A 15,403-nucleotide genomic window follows, 5' to 3' on the forward strand; every position below is an offset into this window, starting at 1 on the left:
GCTAAAAAAACATTTATATACGATGGCCCGAGATTCTGGAACTCCCTTAGTGAAGATATAATTAGAAGCCCATCCCTTTGTTCTTTTAAAATGAAACTTAAAAATAATTTTCTGAAATCATACAGGTCATCATTTACTCAGTTTTAAATAATTTTATCATTAAATTCACCATTTCATGCCTTCTTAACTTATATTTTTGGTATAATTATCCGCGCGTTGAAGTCCTGCTGTATTATCTCTGTTATCTTTCTTTATCTCTTTTCATTTTTATTTTCATATCCTTTGTGTGTGCTTCAATTGTTTGATTGTTTCTTGTTCTTTGTTCTGCTGTTCTCTGTTTTGTAAACTTTTCTGTCTTCGTAGGCAATTCTAAAATAATTATTTAGAGGGGTCCACACAATACAAGCACTGCTTTTTAGTGGATCCCTCCATTTTCACAGAATTTTTATTTTAAAATGGTTATGATATTTGCTTATATATATTCTGTTTTGCTTTACTTCGTTTTATAGATAAATATCAAATACTGTACATGCCTGAATTTATTTTATCTGTATAAGTTCATTGTAACTATTTTGATCACATTACTTTGTTCTTCTGTTGAAAATGAAAAATAATAAATTGAAAATTGAAATTGAAATGTTTCATAAAGTTATGGGGAAAAAATGTTTCTTATGCAATATTACAATATTATATTATATTATAATGAACAATAATTGTCCTTTCCCACTAACTTTTCTATTCCCTTTTCTCTCTTTTTCTCATTTTCCCGGGGTTTTTTCGCCACTGTGTGCATACAATTTTATAAAACTTTGAAAATGCTTAATTTCTGTGGAAAAGTTTTTTTTTTATTTACTTCATTAAAGATACCGTTTTGGTAATCTGTTTTTGAGAGCGAGCGATCGCGAGTGAGGATGTAAACTTCGTTTTCCTTGGCCATTTTTTCTGTAATTGAGTGACTATTTCGATCATGTCTAGTCGAATCACGCAGGTGAGATTTTTTGTTTAATTATTCTTAATCCGATCGGAAAGTGATGAAGGATATTTACTGCATGTATCTCCCTTTAACCGAGTAAGCAATGACTGAATGATGCTGATGTTAATTTTCTATTCTGGTCCCATTCGTCCGCTTTTGAGTACGGTAAGTGGTCGTATGCACTCTAGGCGACAACGCAATACTTACCCGTGTTAAGAAACTGGGACTCCACTCACGCGCATTTGGGCCGCCCTAGCTTAGAACTAAGCTTTGTTTCACGAAAAATTGAATATTCTTATAATTCAATATATGTAACTAATTAGATTAGTACTGTTAAATCGGTACTCACCGGTTCTTTTCTTGAATTTTCTTGAAAATTCCCACGCTTCTGGCTTCAATTCTGCGATAGATTCTGTCGCCATAGACAGCTACACGTGCAACTTTATTTATAAATGGAGCGCCCCTTACGAGAGTCGCTAATGCCGCAGAAAAATTGTTAGGCATTTTGGCCTGTGGTCAAGGCGTTCTTCTGTTCTATTTTTTTTATAGGTATGACTGAGATCGAAATCACAGCGACACTGTTCCATAATGATTCCGAAAGGAGGTGCAACACCCCCCACCCACATGGGCGCAAATCCCAGGGGGACACTTCCCCCTAACCCAAAATAGTAGGGGCACATTATCAAATGTCCCCCTACTATTTTTGTTCTTTTATATATGATGGAAAGAAATAGGCCTACATCATTTAAATCGAAGTAAAACATGTATTTTGGACGAGACGACCTTCTTTTGGGGGTGATAAACCTTCCTTTTTTTTTTTTGTTAGTTTGTTTTTGTTTTTTTTTTGCCTGTTTTCCAGCCCCTGGTCCCCTACCTTAGATTTCCACCCTTGCCTCCCACTACTCTTGATATTGTTTGTGAATCTGTTTTGTAAATTAAAGGGGAATTTCACCCTGATAAAAAGATGATGAAAATATGAGAAAAATCATTTCAAAATATCGATGAAGGTGTTATTTGACAAAAAATGGAGTTGATAGAATTTAGAATGCTTGATTTATTGTGACGTCTATAACGAGCAGTTGCTCTATCCTAAATATGAAATGCCCAAATTTCCCATTTTTAATGGTCCGTAACGACCCACTTTTCTTTTTGATAACAAGTATGAATTGATGTACTAAATGTACCATAAAAATCATTATCATGTATTTCTTGACATTTCATTTACTTTTTTACCATAAATTATAGCTGCTTGCAGAGGCCTACGCCGTCACAAAAAACCTGGGGGGGGCACTTACATTGACGAGTGGATACCATGCGCGACCAAAAAAAAAAGGAAAAAGGATGTCCTTTTCACGATAGGACACGTTACCTACGTAACGTGATAAGGGTGTCAAAAACACAAAAATAACGAAAAAAGGGTATCTATTAATTCGCTAGGAAAACCGTCGTGTTTAGGGTCTAATTTGCGGGGATGATAAAACAAAATCAAAATGTTTTATAAAGGATGTCCTTTTTGCTCCAACACTTCGTGTTTAGAGTCCGATTTGCGCGAGGTGTAGAAGGTGGGGTCGTACTAAACCAAATAAGGTAAAGCCGACGACCGAAGGACCCGTAACAAAACATTCCTGTACTTGTTTAGGGGTTCATTTCAGGGAATATTTGCCAAGAGTATCGTTTTGTTTCCAATACTTGTTAAGGGTAGGGTTTCACACGCCAATACTTGTTAAGGGGTGCATTTTCAGAATATGGAAATTACGTGTTTAGGGTGCTTTTCGAGACCCCATGGTCGCGCATGGTATCCACTCGTGAATGGAAGTGGCCCCCCCCGGGCAAAAAAAAATCTTACCTTTGAAAAAGATTGGTGGGGGATGGATTTTCCTCGAACGCATACCAATTTTTTTTCTGCTATTTTCATAATAAACTTTAAATGAATTCAACTTTGCACTACTTAATTTTTTTCAAAGACAAAATAACAAAATTACATCTCATCATCATCATCACCACTATCATTAGCATCACCATCATCATCACCACAACCGTCACCACAACCATCATCATCACCAAGATAATTTTCATCATCATCATTGCCATCATCATCTTTTTTTTTTCTTTATTTTTCCCCCATCCCTTCTTCTTTTTTTTTCTTCCAATATTCCTCCTTTTTTTTTAGAGCGGCACACCGTCATGCTCCCTCACTGATTATCCGCCTCTATATGCTTGGTGTTGTATAAATTGGCGGATACCTCATAAAATGAAATACTGAAGAGAAAATAAGGAAAGGGAAAAAGTAAGAAGAAAAAGAAGATGAGAAGAAGACAAAAAGAACGGCCAAACAAATGAAACAAAACAATGTCAAAATTTCGTAATAAAGTCTTCTACGTCAGTTTAATAATGATGTTTTCATTGAAATGAGAACAAAAAAGAATTGAAACCATAGGCGGCGGAAGCGGGGACGTTCCCCCCCTAAATTTGTTGTTGACCTTTTTTTTTTTTGCTTGTCAATTTATTTTCCTACGTCCCCCCCTAAAATGTTTGGGTTGAGAGCCTTTTATTTTTTTGCTTGTCAAAATTTTTTAGGTTGTCCCCTCCTAAAATTTGGGGCTTCCGCCGCCAATGATTGAAACAATGAGGTAAAAAGGACTACATTATATAGTGTAAAGAAATAGAGGGAAGCTCCGAGACAATAAAAAGGTTGAAAAAGAAAAAAATGTGAAAACACAAAGCTCTCACAACATGAGCATAATAACAAATAATAACAAATAAGCGAGGACAAGTAGCTGAGGGACCCCCCCCCCAACTCTCTCTCTCTAGTTATCTATCTATCTATCCGACTCGATTATATAAGAGAAGAATTTACTAATCAAAATATTATGAGCAAAAAGCACGAGCTGATATTTTGTATGAATATTCAAAACTGATAGAGAGACGCAATCGAATTATTCGATTGCGACAAAATTGATGATCTGAGAATTTATTGTTTTTAGGAATTCATTAAAAGCATAAAGTTGATCAGCATTAAAATATGGCAGGCGCAACCCATGAGCTAAAGCTTTATAGGCATACACCGATAAAAAATTTTAAGTATTTTTGGTAATCATGAAAAAATTGATATTTCATGAAAGAAAGCTCAAATCCCGAGGAGGAATATTCTTATGAATTGACTTTAAAAAAAACTGTGGTAAGCCCCATTTAATATTTGATTATAAGTCGAATAAAACAGTAAAAGCTGAAAAACGTTTGCGTGATATTTGGCAACCTCCCCCCCAAAAAAAAAAAATAAATAAAAAATAAAAAAAAGTTTTTAACTATAATAATGATCGAAGGTAATTTTGTCTCGCGTAGAACTGGACAAATGAAAAAAAGATTGTCACTAAAAAAATGAAGGTAATTTTGACCCACGTAAAATTTGGCGAGCCCCCCCCCCAAAAAAAAAAAGGAAAAAAGGTTTTAACAAGCAAAAAAAAGGCTAAAAAGAGAAAGAAGAGACAAGAATATGAACGAATTAAATATCCCCATTACAAATAATGCTGTGATCATCATAATTAGGGGTCGCATAACTAGTATGAACAACGTATTAATAATTCCAAAATATTTACTACAAATCTCAATAGGGGGATCGGGCAGAAATGCTCACAACCACCCCCCCCCCCCCCCCGATCCGCCACTGATTCCAATCAATAATGACATTTATCTGCAATACTGATACTTTGGAATCAAGATACTGAAGATTGATACGCTTTACATAAATTATGAACGTCTGACAAAAAGATAATCTACCGATCACCTGACCGATCAGCTGACCAGTTCGCGTATCACTTCGGAGTTGATCACTCGTCGCAGCTGTGTGGAACGCTCACCGAAAATCAACAAAAAGGGCCTGAAATGTAAGTTTATTGTAATTCATTTTAATTTCAACTCATTTTTGGAAGTATATTTAAAGGCTTCCCACCAAATGAAAGTCATATCGCATAACTCCAATTTGTATTAAGGCGTACATTTACCAAAGTCTTGGGTTTGAAATCAGAACTGAATTGTCTAACCCATAATTTTGGGTAATGTCGCCTATGAGGTCCATACATGTTAATGTTTGGACCTCATTGGTACTAGGAGTGGTCGTATGGTGGTGTGACCTATTTTATATTCGCGCGTTACCTAATTTTGCGCTTTATTTAATTATTATCTTGAAAACTGATACCACCAACATAAAAGCGACCCAAAATTACTTAGTGTGGTAATTTTCTTGAAGGTAAGGTCTCGAATTATGAAAATATTGGCAAAACATCGGCTCATATTCAGTCATAACTTTCATGACTTTCTCATTATTATTTGTCCGATGATCGCAAACTTTTGTTGATCTGTTTCTTTGATTTTTCTTCTTCTGGAAACAGTACAGTCCACCATCTGGTGTATTTTCGTACTGGTTTCTGATTTTTCTATTTTCACACAAGCTATCTTGATCTTGTTCCAACGGTTTCATTTTCCTTTAAAGCTTTTATGTAAACTGCACCCATTTTACTTGGCTAAAACTTTTGGGATGTATTCTGTCTGTAGCTTTTCTAGACAGCTGGCAGCCGTCTGTTTAGAGGAGTTTTTTAACATTTTTTTTTATTCTCCTCGTACACAGACGGCTCGCTATCGTGCAGCTACCCAGCTACCATTAGGGGACTTGCAATGCAAAATCCCCCGTCGGGGCTCTTCAATATTTGTCTTTAATGAATAAAAATTTTGAAAATTAACGCGACCAAAATGCAAATTTATATTCCCTCTTGGCATTAATTGCCAAAAAACTGAGAAAAATGAAGTTAAAAGGAACAAAAACAGTGACTTACCTCGGCTGTCGCGCAAATTCACTTCCCCGTTTTATCCGATCTTAAGTACATAAACATATGGCCATTGAGTCCCCTGTACAGATCGAGCTAGAACTCCGGTCTCTGTATTTGGTGATCGAAGCCAACGGAGTTCAGCTGAACAACCAACAAAACAGAGACCGAAGCTTTTGGTCTATAGCTTTTCATGCTTTTGAATATCTAGTCTAATCACTAATTTAGATTTTATAAGAGAAGTGCTCAAGCAGTAGAGGCACACAGCCAATATGGGAGACAATCTCCCATATTGGAGACTTGCTTTGCAAAAGAACAAAAGAAACAACACCAACAAAAGCATGATTTTTTCCACCCAAACTTTTGTCCCATTGAGGTCAGAAGCCCATTTGTTTTGTGTGTGGATGACAACAAGAATCCTTATATTTTTTATAAAAACAAAAGTAGACAGTGAATTTTTAAAGTAGACGGTGAAAAGGGGTAATATTTCATGAGGAATCTGCTTATCACATTTTCATTTGCCACCAAGGTAATCCTTTTTATTTTAAGCAAATGTAACTAAGAAAATTGGTCTCCCAAACTGGAGACTGTCTCTGAAATTGGATACCCAAATTCCTTATAAAAGTCTCTGATATTGGATATAATCTCTCTCATGGGAGAAAGTCTCCAATATTGGCCGTGCGCCACTGTCAAGGACCATTTAAAAAAAAGAAAAATGAACTTCAGCATCGCTGAGAGGGGGGTGCTAAAGTACTAGTATTTGAAATTTTCCCAGAGAAGTGGTGGTTGCAAGAGAAGATCAACCAGCCTCTATACTACTTAAAGGAGAATGAAACCTTTGGAACAAGATAGCTTGTTTCAAAACAGAAAAATCAAAGAAACAGATCAACGAAAGTTAGAGAAAAATCGGACAAATAATGAGAAAGTTATGAGCATTTGAATGTTGCGATCACTAATGCTATGGAGATCCTCAAATTGGCAATTAGACAAAGATATGTGATGTCACTGATGAACAACCCTCCCATTAATTTAGTATATATTTCACTTAAATTGCCTCTTTTATCACATCTATCAGTAGATCATGTGTTCTTTCTATAGGAGGGCATGTAATACAGATTTTTAAAGAATATATCATGGATAAAGAATTTGTATCACCACATGATAAAGAAGAAAGAGACATTTTGAGGGTATTTTATAGTCCACCAAAGGGAAAGTTGTTCACATGTGACATCACACATCCTTGTCGCATTGCCAATGGGAGGATCTCCACAGCATTAGTGATTGCAATATTCAAATGCTCATAACTTTCTTGTTATTTGTCCGATTTTTCTCAAACTTTCTTTGTTCTTGTTCGTTGATTTTTCTGTTTCGACACAAGTCTACTTATTCCAAAGGTTTCATTCCCCTTAAAGAAGATTGGTATGTTGGATGATACTCAATAGCAATTCATGTTACTGACCCTTTTTTACCAAAGTTTTAAGTTTTATAAATCATAAAAATCAGCCCAGTGATCGATCAGTGTAAAAGCAGATAATAGTCAAGTCCTCAATTACTCTTCCGTTGAGTACAATTCTCTTTACAGAGTATAGTCGTACTTGGCTGAGGCCATGCCTGGCCAGTTTCCTGATGCATAATGCTAATGTAGTCTAGTAATTTCTATAGACCCACTTGAATGATAACGTGTTAACTACTCAATACACTTGTACCGCAATAATTATGTTACCAAGTAGCAAAGCAATTACTTTTCCTCTCAAAATATTTTAGTTTCTCTATACAAATACATTATTCTCTGTAGTATTAGTAGATAGGCCTATCTGAAAACATATCTTTTAAGACTACATGTATACATTTATACCACAAGTCAGTGAGAGACCACACACAGTTCACTCCCCCTTTAAAGCTTTACGCTCATTGGCCTTCTTTTCTTTTACACGATCTTTCATTATTTTCCCCTCCCTTCCTCTAGCAATGGGCGACCTTTTCTCGCTTGTGGTACCTCATTGATGCGTATAGGCAGCCTCCTGGAAGGGTAGCAGTGGCCATCTCTAAAGTTCTCCAGGGCAAACACAAGCCAATATACCATCCGCTTAGTAAGTTCCTACAAAGAGGGGTTTATTTCAATTGGTCTAATGCCAATTCGTGCAATTACCAACTCGTCTACTATCATTTGGTCTACCATCAGTTCATCCACTAATTGCCACTTCGTCCATTTACCTTTTCGTCTAATAACCAGTTGGTCCAATTATCATATACATTTGGTCTAATTGGGCTAAATGAATGAGAATAAAATTGATTATTAGACCAACTGGTCATAAGACGAAATGGTCTTAGACAAACTGGTGATTAGACAAAGTGATGATTGGACCAAATGGTTGTTAGACGAAATGTTGATTGACAGAATCAGTAGAATAAATGAAGGTAGACCCTGTAGTGAGTGGACAAGTTGGCAGTAGACGAATTGGCAATTAACCCAAAGAGGTGGGAGCAAGAGCTATGTGATAAGGGGTTTGGGCACCACTCATTGCGCACAAATTTCAATAGCAAAATGCGCACTCTATGTATGGTGCAGTGCGCTGAAGTACTATTCAAAATTTTTACAGAGCCTGTGTATAAATCATAAATCATCAGAAAATGCCGGAAAAACCGGCAATTCTTTGCAGTTTTTGGAGATTTGAAATTTACTTTAGATATTTTCATATATTCCTACATTGTTATGAACACATTTTAAGAAATTGAGGCATAGGAAATACAATTTCTGTGCATTACAATTGAAGTACATACATGTAGCTTTCGGACACCTTCCTATTCCGGCGGCAATATCAAGAGGTGTGTTGGGGAAACACCTCAGAATTCTGGTTTGAGAGAGTATTCGTCGTCTTCTTTTAATTGAGTATTTGCCATTAATTAGAGTAAAACAATCTATTCAAATATTGAAATTGTCATAGTTTTTTTGTAAACAAATTTTGCAGCTTTAGGTTCCACCCCCCCCCCTCAAATTGAAAAACGGGCATTCATTCAGATGTCATGTATCAAAAGGTAGGGATCATGATCAGTCATCATTTTATCTACAATTATAGGTCTCAGACAAAACAACTTCTATGCAGCAGAACAAGTGATGGTGCCCGAGTCTATAATCTTGGTCTTTTTAGTTTTCTTGTAATATTGAGATTTAAAGCTCAATTTCATCACATCAGATACAGAATTGGAGGATTTCTCCTGTGGTCACTTCAGCCATTGAAAATATACCTGAAGTTTTACCCTCCCCCCCCCATACTTCTGCAACAATGCATAAGATATTTCTTCTGATTTAGCTTCGACTATTTCACTTGGCAGCTTGTTCTAGTCTGCTATTACCCTTTGACAGAAAATGATAATACTTCTAAGATATAATTGAGATTGATCACTTAGTAAATTGTATTGTTTCTCTTTGAAACACAGGTGATGTTGGAGATCATGTAGTGGTGATAAATGCAAGTCAAGTGGCATATTCCAAGGATAAATGGGAGGAGAAAATTTACTATCATCATACAGGGTAAGTACTCAATTTTTCTATCTTCTTATTCTGTAGTATTTAGTAGTCGGCATTGTAGTAATGCAAGTATCAGTAGAAGTAGTTGTAACAGCAGCAGCAGAAATAGTAGTAGTAACCAGGGGTGCTAAAATTATAGCATGATATGCCACACTAAAAACAAAAATAGGAGGCTCTTAAAATGGGGGTCTCTAGAGCTGCTCTTGGATCAACGATTGCTAAAAATACAATGCTCTGAGCGGCATAAATTCTGTGTTACGGAGCATTGCATGAAATTTGTCACATGACATTTTTTAACCAATCAATGGCCTCCGAATCATTGCGCAGAGCTTTAGCTTCCGTTGAACACAGTCGAATGGCAATTTGCCACTGTGCTGCACTGAGAATGGGTGGGCACTGGATTGAGAAACCACAAATTTGAGGGTCTCCAGAACGCAAAAACAGGAATCTGTATGGCTTTCTATAAAATAAGTAATATAGGATATGTATAGCGCATGTATCCGCCTTGCTAGGTGCTCAAGGCGATCCTATATTACCCCAGCTAAGCTAGTCTTCCGATTCTGGTGCGCACAGCTTTTTGAGATATTACTTCCTGCCGGACCCATTTGCCTCACCTGGGTCGAGTGCAGCATTGTGTGGATAAATTTCTAAAGTGATGACGCTCTGGAATGGAAATTTATAAGAGGAAAAACATGTAACGATTGCAAAAAGAGATTTATATTTTTAATTTAAAGCTTAAGGGATATTTCTCCAGATAATTATTTGTCATGAATGCTTTCTCTTTGTTTCCTCACCTTTTTAGATATCCTGGGGGCTTCAGTGCTACACCTGCCCAAGAACTGCATAAAAAGGATCCGACCAAGGTAACAGACATTGACATAACCCCTCTTGGGACTCAGGAGGGCGCTGTGGACACAGAGAGAAAAAAAAAATCCAACAGCACCCTCTGGAGTTCCTGGGAGGAATTACCTCTACATTTTCACTACATTTGAGTCCAACAGGGAGACAACTTTTCATGTTCCACTTACTAAAATAAGCTTTTAATAACATTTCAGTAGAAGGGACTTTTCAGGGGCTCTTTGATAATCTTCCAGGGCTCTTGACCATTTTGGGGATGAAATAGCTCTAGATAAGCCCTTGTGTGATTGTTTCCCCTGCATTGGAGGGGAGGGGCACATTCACCAATAGATTAGTCTGTAAATGTGCACTCTTAATCCCAGTTGCATGTCATGCATAACACATTGCCAAATTGGTCACACCTTAAGATCATGTCCCACCAAGGTAAAGGATGTTTACATCCCTCTCTGGACTTAAGAGGATGCTGTGGACACAAGGAAAACCATACAAGGGGTAAGGAAGACTTTTCCCTTTGCTGTGTACTTGATTTTCAGAAATAGCTGTAGCGAGAAGATTGAATTATGCTACAAATTATCTTTTCAATTTTGTATGATTCTTAGGTTATAAAGAAAGCTGTATACGGCATGCTTCCCAAAGACCTAAGAAGACGAGAGATGATGAGAAGGCTTCATCTGTATGCTGATGATGTAAGTTGATTTTGTACCAAGGTTGGAAATGAATTCATATTACGTTGAGAATTAAGGGTTTGTTGTGCGTGTAGGCAGGGATGACTAGAGGACAGACTGCAGGCAATGGCTTGCTGGCCTTGGTCTTGGTATATTGCCACCTCCGGGGGAGCGTTTCATCAACATTTTTGTCTGATAAGTTGTCAGATCCGACATCTTTCCTTGATTTTAATTGGCTGAGAGGCACTGTTACTATGGCAACTGTCAGATAAATGGGACTTGTCAGATTAAACTTGTGACAATTCCTTTCATGAAACGCTCCCCTGGGTCTCGTAACACATAGCTTAGCAATGATTGTAGAACATTTTTCTACCATGGATTCCATATGTACAATAAATCGTGAAAATCAAGCGTACGATTAATTGCTAACCTTTGTGTTCCGGGACCCTGGGAGATATTCTGACATTGTCTTTTCTCAGAGATATGGTATTCTGGTGGATGTCATAACTTTTGTCACAAAAATTGTCATAAATTTTGTCTCTTCTCTTTTATAGCGTGCACCAAAAAATGCAGCTTTAAATGCACATAATCCTTTTATACAAGCAAAAGTTATGGTAGGGGGTAGCAGTCATAAATTATGTCATATTTTTTAGTACCAAATATCCCGATACCCTGCCGACTGATTGTCAAGCGTATAATGATATTGTTTAGATTAGATTGTGGTATTAGTTTCACTCATCATCCATGACAATTTTCAAAATTACTTTTTAATGCTACAATGTTAGGCCCTACATCTTAATTCCTCTTTTTTTCTCTGTTTTCCTTTTTTTCTACTTCTCTAAAAAATCCTTCACAGCTCCCTGTCTCTCTTTGTAAGCGCATCAATATTCACGTAGTTGCGCGATGCCGGCAGCTATATTGGGGATACGCCCTACCTGCAACGGGGCCTTCCTATTGGCTAGAAGGGCTCCCTCTGGGAACTAACAATGATTTTGATTGGTTGGCTTCCGAAAAATGGGCGGGAACTTTGAGAGATATGACAGGGAAAAGACAATGTTCAGAATACCGTTTTGTGACAATCAAAGCGGTGTCACATCTCGGAGAGAAATGACAAAAGTTATGACAGTGTTCCAGAATACCACCCCAGGGGCCCGTTGCATGAGTTTTTACCTGAGAAAACTCAGGTTGTTTTTACCGGAGTTTTTGCCCTGTGTTAACATCAGTGGCAGAAATCAGACTTACCTTAGTTTTCAACTTTAACCTGAGTTTTCTCAGGTAAAAAGTTTTATGCAACGGGCCCCTGGTCTTCACTCTATTCGTCTACTTTCCGTTTGATCTCATCCCATGTGGTGTAATCCTAGTTCATCTTGATCTAATTTATCTAGCCATTTAGCTCATTTACCATTTCGTCTGATTTCCAGTTAGCTTTCCCATTTTGTCAAATATTCACTTTATCTAATACCACATTAAATTGTACATGTACATGATTCCAATAATTCATGAACCATATTTTCATTGATAACACAGTATGAAATAACAAGTAGATGAACTAGGTATTATACAAAGTGTATTGAAGACCGACATTGAAAGAGAATGAGCAACTGCTAATCGACCAAGTCGACCAATATTACATAGGTTATGAAGATGAGAATCCGCTCTCAGCATGTCATGACCTCTAATGTGGAACCATATTTTTGTTGTCTATTTTGCATTTGCTCTCTGTCCTGATGTATATGTACTCACAGCTTGTATATCATGTATATTGTGTTTCATGTGTTTGTAATGCTGGTGATAAGCAAATTTCCATACAAATGGACTGTAATAAATGAACTTATGAACTTAAGATTTAAATCAGTGATAGGTCAATACGCTATCACAGCTGCAAGGATCACATTTGTTATATCTATCTATCTATCTATCTGTCTAATCTATCTATCTATCTGCGGCATTATATTCACCAAGGCAATAAGGTAGTTTACTTTAATGATGGTGATAATGATGATGATTATAACATTTTCAAGGTGCTTAATACAGATGTTTCTCTCTCCCCACCTGTCACCTCTCAATCTGCCCCTCCAGGACGTACCGGAGGACATTATTGCCAATATCAGTGAGCAAATCAAACCCAGCAGAGAACTCCCCAAAGCTCTCACGGAATACACGCAGGAAGAACGGGACAGTTTCCCGAGGTTATGGCTACCGTAAGTTATCTCACTTGTAGTTTTGCAATGTATTTCTTGGCTCTGTTACCCAAAGCTTATAAATCAATCATAAATCACATTTATGTGACTGATTGCATTGGCCACAATGTACAATCAGTCCTAACAGATCAATTGTACAATTAGTTGCCAACCTTTGTGATACCAGGGTATTGTCTTACAAAGAGTTACATCCAATTAATTGCAATGATTGTGAAATCCATCAATGCCATAATATTTTTGTACAGGAAATTTGCACAATGTCCTTTGTAAGCAAAGAGAAGTCGACTTAATGTTCAAGAAAATGATGAATGCATGAATATACAACACATCTAAAAAAAACATGTGGAACTAACATGTTTTTTAGATGATGACGTTGCTGGCTTTCCATAGTTGTGATTGATTGGATCAGTCATTACTCTTTGTAAGATGGGGCCCTGGTAGGCCGTAAAGCTGTCCATAACTTAAGAGCGACTTTAGTATGACTGGTGAACCTTTCTTACACACTAAATAATCGCCAATGAACATTTAATGAGGAATATCATGTCTACCACAAGAAAGGATCACCAGTTGTTCTCAAGGTCACTCTTAACTTACAAACAGCTTTTTAAAATGGCCCCAGGGGTGTGAGAGTTCGGATTTTTATGTGATTTCAGATTTTTTTTATTTGATTTTCAGCTGAATTTCAGCTTATATTTGGCTTTCCTCTGTACAAAAAGTATGGGAGCTCTTTCTATTTCAGACTTTTTCAATACTCTTCAGCTTTTTACAGATCTTTTTATTTGTGACCACTCACACCCCTGAATGGCCCCCAGACCCTGAAATGAGGCAACAACCAAATCCAGGAGATCATGAGGGGCTTGGTACACATATCTCTAAAAGTTGGTCACATGGACAAAGAATATTGTCCCTTCTCTCAACTGTTCCCACATTTCCTTTGCTATGTATATTTTTTTTCTTTTCACTATGGAATATTTTGTTCTTAATTTTGTCATTAACAGGCAAGAACCAAAGTTCTGACAAGACAATCCAACCTTTACTTGAGCCAGGGCTGCCAAGAGACTCTATTTAAGAACTCCTGAGAAGCACCATGTATCACCATGATTGTTAGGCAAGATGGAATGCTATTGCAAAAGCTACTAGTACTTCTTACAAGACACACGTGTGCTGTCTGTTCTAAGCCACTGGGAGCAGAACGATAGCAATGGTGAGATCAAACTTCCTTGAAGAAACATCCTTTTGTATCGCAGCCATCATTCAGCATTCTCGAACGCAACTGTGGAAGCTGCTTTTTGAAGGCAGTGTGCTTTTCCTGTGTTAGCCAATGGAAGGAGAACAGTCGTTATGGTGAAATCGAACTTCATGGAAGTTAATCAGGATCAGGTGAGGGTTTCATAAACCAAATAGTCAATGATTTTCACTGACCTATATTATAAGCTATCAAAATCCTAGCATCTGATTGGCTTAGAGCAAATTGGTCTTTGAAAATCACTGAATTTCTGTTTCTGAAACACTCCTGTTTCCTGCTGGATGGAGGTGTAGCCTGTACAAGGCCTAAAGGAAATGCATTCAGAAGTCAGAGGGAACTACATGTTTGTGCAGAAGTCAGGAGTTCAGTGGATGATCTGGAGAACCATTGAATTGTTGATCAAGGAATCGTTTGGTGATTGCAATTTTGAGCATCTTTGGATGAAGTCCCAACAGGGGAGCATTTCGATTCAATACTTATTTGTCCGACAAGACAAGTTGTCAGATCTGACAACTTTCCTTGATTTTCATTGACTGAGAAACACTGTTTCTATGGTTATTGTCGGATAACACAGATTTTGTCTGATGGATGAAGACCTTTCATGAAACGCTCCCCAGAATGTTCATTTTGAACGCACCCATTTTCAGCTTCAACACCTCATCTTCCAATGTATTTGTACACCAACAAACGATGCTGAGCCTTGTAGCTGAGCGTTGTCATGCCATGTCTGAACTAACCTCCCTATCCCACTAGATTGTACACAGAAATGATGCAGAGCTGTGTTCTTTCCATGTGTGAAAGAGCCTGTATTATGTCTTGATATTTTTATTAAATAGGAAAAGTGAGAAGTATTTCTGGTTCCATGGCTTCATCTTTATTTTTGAGAACAGTTTGAGTGTTGGAATTTATAGATATGGAGAAGGGGGAAGGAAATTTAATAATAGAAAAGAATTGAGGATGATAAGAGAGAGGTCGAGGGATGGGGGGGGGGGGGGTGGCAAAGAGAAAGGGATTAAATGCTGTATGGCAGTAAGCCTCGTACATGTACAAAGAAGAATAAGGAATGAAGAACAAGAGGAAAGGTTGCTGGCTGAGGAGAAAAGACAAAGTT

The 15,403-nt window shown here is 37.3% G+C and overlaps 1 protein-coding gene across 1 annotated transcript; it reads left to right on the forward strand.

Moving 5' to 3' along the window:
* Window positions 1-878: 878 nt before the first annotated feature.
* On the forward strand, window positions 879-15,143 carry LOC121431306 (39S ribosomal protein L13, mitochondrial-like). The gene is made up of 7 exons (XM_041628815.1): window positions 879-988; window positions 7,760-7,883; window positions 9,232-9,325; window positions 10,125-10,185; window positions 10,780-10,866; window positions 12,925-13,046; window positions 14,045-15,143. Exons 1-7 carry the CDS (start codon window positions 968-970, stop codon window positions 14,061-14,063), a joined length of 528 nt encoding a protein of 175 aa, XP_041484749.1. The 5' UTR covers window positions 879-967; the 3' UTR covers window positions 14,064-15,143.
* Window positions 15,144-15,403: the final 260 nt, after the last annotated feature.

Source organism: Lytechinus variegatus, chromosome 17, assembly GCF_018143015.1.
Source record: "Lytechinus variegatus isolate NC3 chromosome 17, Lvar_3.0, whole genome shotgun sequence".
Classification (NCBI taxonomy): Eukaryota; Metazoa; Echinodermata; class Echinoidea; order Temnopleuroida; family Toxopneustidae; genus Lytechinus; species Lytechinus variegatus.

Excerpts from the sequence above, each read along its gene's own strand:
- LOC121431306 (XM_041628815.1), top strand. The coding sequence starts at position 968 with ATGTCTAGTCGAATCACGCAG. Across the intron at positions 989-7,759 it reads TGTCTAGTCGAATCACGCAG|CAATGGGCGACCTTTTCTCG; the intron begins GTGAGATTTTTT and ends CCCTTCCTCTAG. Across the intron at positions 10,186-10,779 it reads ATAAAAAGGATCCGACCAAG|GTTATAAAGAAAGCTGTATA; the intron begins GTAACAGACATT and ends TATGATTCTTAG.